This window comes from Sapajus apella, unplaced genomic scaffold (genome assembly GCF_009761245.1).
Source record: "Sapajus apella isolate SASKATOON/1434 unplaced genomic scaffold, GSC_monkey_1.0 scaffold118, whole genome shotgun sequence".
NCBI lineage: Eukaryota > Metazoa > Chordata > Mammalia > Primates > Cebidae > Sapajus > Sapajus apella.
Window position 1 is genome coordinate 2,629,074 of NW_022437058.1, and position 7,981 is coordinate 2,637,054.

At 48.3% G+C, this 7,981-nt stretch overlaps 1 protein-coding gene across 11 annotated transcripts in view; it reads left to right on the forward strand.

Annotated features, from left to right (window-relative positions):
- SYK (spleen associated tyrosine kinase) overlaps positions 1-4,841 on the forward strand; it is an 80,429-nt gene extending 75,588 nt beyond the window's left edge. For 8 of the 11 annotated variants that reach the window (XM_032260451.1, XM_032260449.1, XM_032260452.1 and 5 more), the window contains one exon: positions 1,915-2,228. In XM_032260451.1, the coding sequence (XP_032116342.1) occupies positions 1,915-1,987 (73 nt within the window). In that variant the 3' untranslated portion in view covers positions 1,988-2,228. Of the gene's footprint in view, positions 1-1,914 lie in introns of all 11 variants that reach the window. The other 3 variants (XM_032260448.1, XM_032260450.1, XM_032260453.1) reach the window with 3 other exon arrangements.
- Positions 4,842-7,981: the final 3,140 nt, after the last annotated feature.

The window sequence follows — 7,981 nt, forward strand, 5'->3', positions numbered from 1 at the left end:
GGGGGCTATTATGAGTAACAAAAGATGTTGCTTTCAGCCTGACACTCAGGAAATCCCAAGGGTTTTAGGAAATCTGTGCCAGGAACCCAGGATGAAGACCATATATTTTATATAAAATCACACACTGGGAACTTCAAAGGAGAACAGAGAATTATGGGGAAGGGAGGGTCACACTTCCAACAGGGGCTCCAGATAGGCCATCTTGAGGGATTGCAGCTGAGACCTGCAGGCTAAGAAGTGAGACTGTGTATAGGGATGAGGGGGGAAGAGGAGGGTCGCTGGGCGCGAGGGGCAGAGCAGAAACTGCACTCCGGCCTGAAAGCAGAACGGCAGGCCAGAGCAGGGCAGGAAGCTGGGCACGCAAGGGCACTGCATTACCCTCCCGCTGCCGAAGCACAGCTGTGTACCAGCTTCCTGGAGGCAGCGTCTCCCATGGATGTACAGGAGAGATTTCCTAGGAGACCTGACCAGGTGTTTTTCCTGAGGATGAGTCTGTATTCCTGTTTCCTTGCGTTTGTTTGCTGCGTGGCTGCTGGGCAGGTGAACCCCCAGAGCAAGATCCAAAGGTGCACTTTGTGCCATTTGGATCCCCAAAGTTGGAGCAGGGCCCCCTGTTTTGCAAAGATGCTAAAGTACATTCTCTTTGTAGACATTTAGGAGCAAGACAGAGGCTGTCCCTCTGGGTGGATGCAAGTTTCTCTGCATGCTCCTGTACCATAGTGTTGGCCACCATATCCCCTCCTGGAACACACTTGGTGGCAAGAGACAAGGCCCCTCTCAGTGACACCCTGGGAGGCCTGTGTCCCCAGACATCACCACAGATGGCTGACCACACTGATCAACTTGAACAGTTTTATCGTTTTGCTTGCTATTGAAAGCTATAGGGAAAACCGTGTGTTTTGATGCCATTTGACAATTTGTAGAAGCCACTCTGCTCTTATAATGATGAGTGATTCTTGGTCCTGATGCACGTTCTAGGGCTGTTCTCCTGTGTTGACATTGAACCATACAAAATTGCCATTGACATAGGTCAAAATGGTTGAATGTGGATGGTTTCATACAATTTAACCTCACACTATTTCACTGTTTCACTTGCTGTATTTCAACTTCATCCACTTGCAATATATCCAGAAATCTTGCAAAATCAGAAAAATAACTTCTAAGTGAGGATAGATTATCAGGGTTTTAATACTTGCTTCTAACTGATCTGTGCATGACATCTGTGTAAGAGAAAACAGAAGTGTCTGTAAGTGTTTGTATAGAGACTGTAAATTGTTAATGCTTCTGCCTGTAGTTCACTGACATCAGTGCCTCCCTGGCCAGCAGTGGCAGTAAGACCTGGCTCTATTAAGGTGGATCATACACAAGCCCTGGGTCTTTGCTTCTGCCCTGACATGTTTTGAGTTTTAATAAGAACCCATATCAACAGCCATTTTTCACAAAATCCAGAGCCATCAATTAGAGCGTGGAAAGGGAGAATTAAAGCTATGTTTATATTTTCTACTCTTAACAAGATTATGGTCAAATGTTGACTGTATCTGCAGTACATTTGCCAAGTATTTTCAGACACCTGTGTGCTAAAATCACAAAGTGACAGCCTCTGAACCTGGAGCTAAAAGACTGCCAGTTCTAATGCAATATGTCTTCGACTTTAAGGTGTACATGAATCACTGGAGGTCTTGTTAAAATGCAGATATGGGTTCTGTAGGTCTGCAGTGGGCTGACACTGTATTTCTGACAGCCTTCTGGTCACCCTGGGGTGGGGGACACAGGGACCACGCTGTGAGCTGCAGACCCTAGAGTCAGCCACCAGGGAGTGGCACTACTGCTACTCTGCCTGCAGAGGCCCCGCTTGTGATGGGCATTTTTTCACAAGCACATTGACAAACAATAATGCATCTCTTCCCTTTCCAGTGTGGAGAACAGGCCCGGATTCACAGCGGTGGAACTGCGGCTGCGCAATTACTACTATGACGTGGTGAACTAACCACTCCCGTACCTGTTGGTGGCTGCCTTTGATCACAGGAGCAATCACAGGAAAATGTACCCAGAGGAATTGATTGTCGGCCACCTCCTTCTGCCAGTCAGGAGAGCCAGCCTTGGATGGAACATGCCCGTGACTTGTCACCCAAAGCCTGTCCCAGGACTCATACTCCGCAAAGCAAAGGCCATCCCAGGAGAAAAGGCAGATGTCAGGGTCAAAGGGGCTAGGTAGATTTGTTCGGTTTTTTTGTCTGCGTGATTTTCATACAGGTTATTTTTACAATCTGTTTCCAAATCCCTTTCATGTCTTTCCCCTTCTCTGGATCCTGGGGTATATTTGTTACTCAGCAGGTCCAGGGGCATTGCAGGGTGGCCAAGAGCATTCTCACCCCAAGCAGCCTTTTCCAGATGCTCAAGGACACCTGAGCATGTGACTCCTGAAGGGAAGGTAAAGGCAGAGGAATTTGGCTGCTTCTACAGCGTGGCTCTGACAGCCCATGAGACTGATCCTTGGCCACTGAAAAGCTTTCCTAACAATAAAAGTGTTTTGAGGCTTTAAAAAGAAAATCAGGTTTGACCTGTGCAGTTCCTAAGCATGTAGCCAGTTCGGGAAAGGAAAAAAAAAAAAAGCCTGGATACTGCTTTTGTCGTCTCTGTTATGAAATGGAAGACATATGTTTGTGATAACAGGGGACCATTTGAAGGGATTGGCTTGGTTTACTTTCCCCCCTGAAATCCTGTCTGCTGCAGACTGTCTTGAAGACCTGGTGACTGGTAAATAAGGCTCTGCATGGAGGCTGCATAGCAGGAGCAAGAGGTCTGTCCCCCAGCATCTCACTGAGGAGGCAGGAGGCCTGTTCCCTGGCGTCTAGGGACAGTGTTAATTCATAGAAAGAGTTAATTCATAACAAGCCAAAGACGCTGAGCCTCACCACAAATAGGTCTTTTGGAATGTGAGTTTGGGTTGAAGATACAAGACTAGAGAATTCTTTTCTGGTCTTAACTAATCCTTGACTTAATGTTTGATCTTATACCAGTCATCACCCATTGATATCAGTTTTGCTGTAGCTCTTGAAAGCTAAAGAGACATCCCAGTACTTTGGGAGGCCAAGGCGGCGGGATCACTTGAGGTCAGGAGTTCAAGACCAGCCTGGCCAATATGGTGAAACCCCATTTCTACTAAAAATACAACAATTAGCTGGGCCTGGTTTCGCGCACCTGTAGTCCCAGCTACTCAGGAGGCTGAGGCAGGAGAATCACTTGAACCCGGGAAACGGAGGTTGCAGTGAGCCTAGACCATACCATTGCACTCTAGCCTGAGCATCACAGGAAGACTCTGTCTCAAAAAAAAAAAAAGTTAAAGAGATAATTTAGCCATTATTCTTATGTAAGCAGATAGAAATAAACTTGGACCCATCTGGCCTTCAGCTATACCTGAAGCATTTTAAAGTGCATGGTCAGCCACGGACAGCAGGGGAGACTCTCCTCTAACAGGGGATGCAAGGCATGGGGAAAGACAGCCAGTTCCCACGCTCAGCCACAGGAGACAGGAGTCACTCATAGAATTTGTAGTTAGAAGGTTTTAGAAGCCACACATACTTTTTGAATCACACTATCTGGTGGTTTAATCATATTTTTAAAGACAGAAGCCCTGAGTGCTAAGAGTGCTGAGCAGTTTCTCAAAACACATTTAGAATCGCTGAAATTAGAAAGACAAAATATCTGTCTGCCAGGCCACAAACCGGTGTAGAATTAGGAAAGGAGAGGCTGGATGTGCCAGGTTTGGTAAAGCGGTGACGGCGTCTGAGAAAGAGGCTGAGGCTGAACTCTTGGTGGCTTCCTTCTGTAACTTCCCGAGGGTGTCTTTAACACAGGCCCCGTGCTCATAGGATACAGTAGTACCTATGTAGGAAGTGTGTGGGGTTTTCTGTCTTCTTTCTGTGTGGTTTTTGGCCTCTTTTTCAGTACTTCTCCCCTCCCAGGAGGCTGGTGTTGCCAAGTATCCAGAATGTGATGAGGCGAGAAGCGGGCAGGGGCCTCACCTCCTTGCAGAGGTCCAGCCGGCTCTCCTTGTCCTTGAACAACCTCCTGAGTGCTCCGCTTGGTGGAGCAGGCTCCTGCGTGCAGAATTCCCGCTGTGGCCAACATGAGGAAGTCTTTTCTAGTGAAAACTGAGTCCTGTGGTCAGGGATAATTATCCTTTCCCCTGCAGCCACAAAGGAGGGCAAACAGAGAAAGGCAACGTAATTGAAGAAGGATTGGTCATGTGAAAAGGGCTACATTTGGGAAGCTGGGAAGGGTCTCCAGGCTTCTAGAGCAGCTAGCTTGGGCTGGATTCTCACACCCAGGATGCCCCTCGGATTATTCTAACCGAGCTTTTCCCTGGGGCCTGGGCTCACTGCATAAGGTAAGGTGCCTTTTACCCGATGGTCCTTCTTTAGCAGGGAACAAAGGAGCATCATGAACAGACAGACTGCCCTAGCACCATCACGTTGGCAGCTGAGGCCATGAATATCCTGTCCCCCAGCAGGGCCGTGTGTGTGTCTATGACAGAAAACAGTGTGTTCAGTGCTGAAAATCATTGCATGCGTGTCTTCATCTGAGCATGTCCTCCTCCCATACTGCCTATCACCCAGCCCTGCCTGTGGCTGCTAGATGGTGACTTCCCTTGGTCGTCTGCAAGTCGGCCTGGATTTTCATTTGCAGAGGGGGCAGCTGCATTGTCAGGCCTCCCAGCCCTGCAAAGAGCTCCCTCCACTGGTTATCAGCGTGTCCTGTTTTCCATTCATTTCAGAAGAGCTACATTGTGTCACCGGACACTTTTAAAAATTGTGATTTTTAATAAAAATTTAAAATTAGCTTTGTGATGATTTTCATGGAAGTTACTAGGATGTGATAAGTCACACTGTCAAACAGTGCCAAGCAGCGTTGTCAAAGAAGTAGCTAAATATTTTCTAAAACATGAAGTCCCTGCCATGTCCTAAAAGAGTGAATGTGTTGGCTGGGTGCAGTGGCTCATGCCTATAATCCCAACGCTTTGGGAGGCCAAGGCAGGATCTCACACATGAGCCCAGGAGTCTGAGACCAACCTGGACAACATAGTAAGACTTTGTCTCTGCAGAGATCAAAACATTAGCTGGGCGTGGTGGTGCGTACCTTAGTCCCAGCTGCTTGGGAGGCTGAGGCAGGAGGATCACTTGAACCTGGGAGGTCAAGGCTGAAATGAGCCATGATGCAGAGGGGGCAGCTGCATGGTCAGGCCTCCCAGCCCTGCAAAGAGCTCCCTCCACTGGTTATCAGCGTGTCGTGTTTTCCATTCATTTCAGAAGAGCTACCTTGATGGCCTCACTGTACTCCAGCCCAGGTGACAGACAAGATCCTATCACCAAAAAATAAAAGTAGATCTGCACAGGCCACTCAAAGCTGTCTGTGAGATTCCACCCCACAGAAAGGGGAGGCCCAGCAGGGAGGGTCCTGTCCTGCCTGTATGTTTTATTCATGGGCAGAGCATCTACTCAGCAAGGGCCTGACAGCCCATGGCCTGTTTTATAAAAGGCTGACTTTTTGAGGAGACCCAAAATCCCCCATCAGGCCAATGCAGGGTTGTGGGTTTTGAGCTGTCCCTTTCTCTATGAAGACAGCCTAAAGGGAATTGGGGTAGACAAAGAAAGGATTCCAAGGCCCCAACCTCTGCCGGTTCTAAGGAGGTTACACACATGCACAGATATACACACATATATATCCACATGCACACATGCATGCATACATGTGTACATATGCACACATGAATGCCAGCACATGTGCATATGTCTCAATGCATGCATGCATATACACACATGCGTGGGCATGAACACGCACACATTAACATGCACACATGCATCCACACATATAAGCACATGCACAAATGCATACATAAACACATGTGCACAGACATACATACATGTACACACATACCCACATGAACACATACATACACATGTGCAGCCATGAGCACACATACATGCACATGCACACAAATACACAGAACATGCATGCACCACACAGTACACAAATATACCAAACACACCTGCCACATACAAATTCACACACTGCACACATACACTGCACATACACACTATACCATACATACACACCACGCTAGCACATACACATAACACACAGCACCTCACATACTGAACCTCACTCCAAATATCCACTTAAAAATCCATGCGAGACAGTTGTCCTGCAGCGGACACACCCTCGTGTTTGTATCCATCTTCACCGCTGCCCTCTCCGGGCTCAAGCAGTATGGGACTCTTCCTCACAGTCTTCCATCCTAGCTTCCCCGGTCCTCTCTGCTCTTGCCAAGCCAAGTTAAGTTTGGAGGAAACAATGAACTTGGCCGTGCCAAGGCTCCCTTGGTCAGCCGGGAGATGGGAAGGACACAGACTGCCCAATAGCCCAGTGGGTTGGAGGAGGCCGCTCCAAATACAGTGGGATGGTGAAGCGCCCTGAAGTCAGAGAAGGACACAGCATACAACAGACTGGGCTCCAGCACTGACCTTGGGCACGTCCTATAAACTGAGCCCCCGAGCACCACAATTTCAGATGAGGGTGCCTGCACTGACACATGTAAGTGACGGCACAGTGCCCTTATTTGAAAAATGTCAGTAGATGCCATGGTTTGTGTTGTTCATGCCAGTGGCCAATTGCTGGGAGGAATCCTGTGGGCAGCAGGCAGTGTGGGCTCCGGGATGGCTCAGGAAATAGCACTGGCCTTTGGCTTCAACCCCAGGAAGGGGGACCTCTTGTGATAATGTGTCACTGCACTGCAGTGTGAGATGGCTTTACCGCTAGCCTGAGCTGCAGCAGAGAGGCGGTTTAAAACCCCTGGGCTTGTCGTTCGGAGATTAGCAGGGGACTTTAGAACTGGTTAATGAATGTGTTCTCATTTTGGGGAGTAAGGGAACATTTTGAAAAAGGGAGATTTGGGTTTTCGAATTATCTCTTAGTTTGGGATAAACAATGCAGTGTCTCTTTTGTTCTCCTGGTTACTGGCTGGTGGCTTCAGGGTGGACATTTGTCCCTGCTTCAGGGCAAGCAACCCTACTGAATTAGCACCTCCCCTCCAGTGTTAGACTGCCCCGCCAACACCTCTGTGCTGTGGGACCTCCCACCCCTTCCTGCCCCATGCTCTGTCTCCTGTGGCCTGAAATTTCCAAGGAGAAACCAAAAAAAAACACATTTCACTAAGTGTTTTCCAGGATATAAGTCTGGAAGGTGGAGGCGCTGTACAGCACGCAGTTTCCCTGATTAAATCACCTAGAAAACATGGCCAACCATATTCCCAGCACTCATTAACCTCCTAAGAGCTCCAAGGAGCACTGCAGTTGAGACCTTCTCATGGAGCTTTTCTAGCTCAACACTTCACTGACTTCTTTGGCCACAGAACTACTAGGTGCTCAATACCAATTAGCATGATAGCGTGGTGTTCCTTCACGCTCACTGGGAAATGTGCTTACGGAGCATTGGGGAGGTATCTATAAAGGGCCATGATCATTTTGTCCCCTGAAATCACACCAAGGAAGCAAGTATCCGTGCTTTTTTTTGAGATGGAGTTTCACTCTTGTTGCCCAGGCTGGAGTGCAACGGCACAATATCGGCTCACTGCAACCTCTGCCACCCGAGTAGCTGAGATTGCAGGTGCACGCCACCATGCCCAGCTAATTTTGTATTTTTAGTAGAGACAGGGTTTCTCCATGTTGGTCAGGCTGGTCTTGAACTCCTGACCTCAGGTGATCTGCCCACCTCAGCCTCCCAAAGTGCTGGGATTACAGGTGTGAGCCACCGCGCCCAGCCCTGTGCTCTTATTAACTGGAGAGCCAGCTCTGTCCTGTCAATTCTCAAAGGTTAGGTTACAAATCATATGTTCTCTCTCTCTCTCTCTCTCAAATACACACATAAACACACACACACACACTCTCTCTCTCTCTCTCTCTCTCTCTCTCTCTCTCTCTCT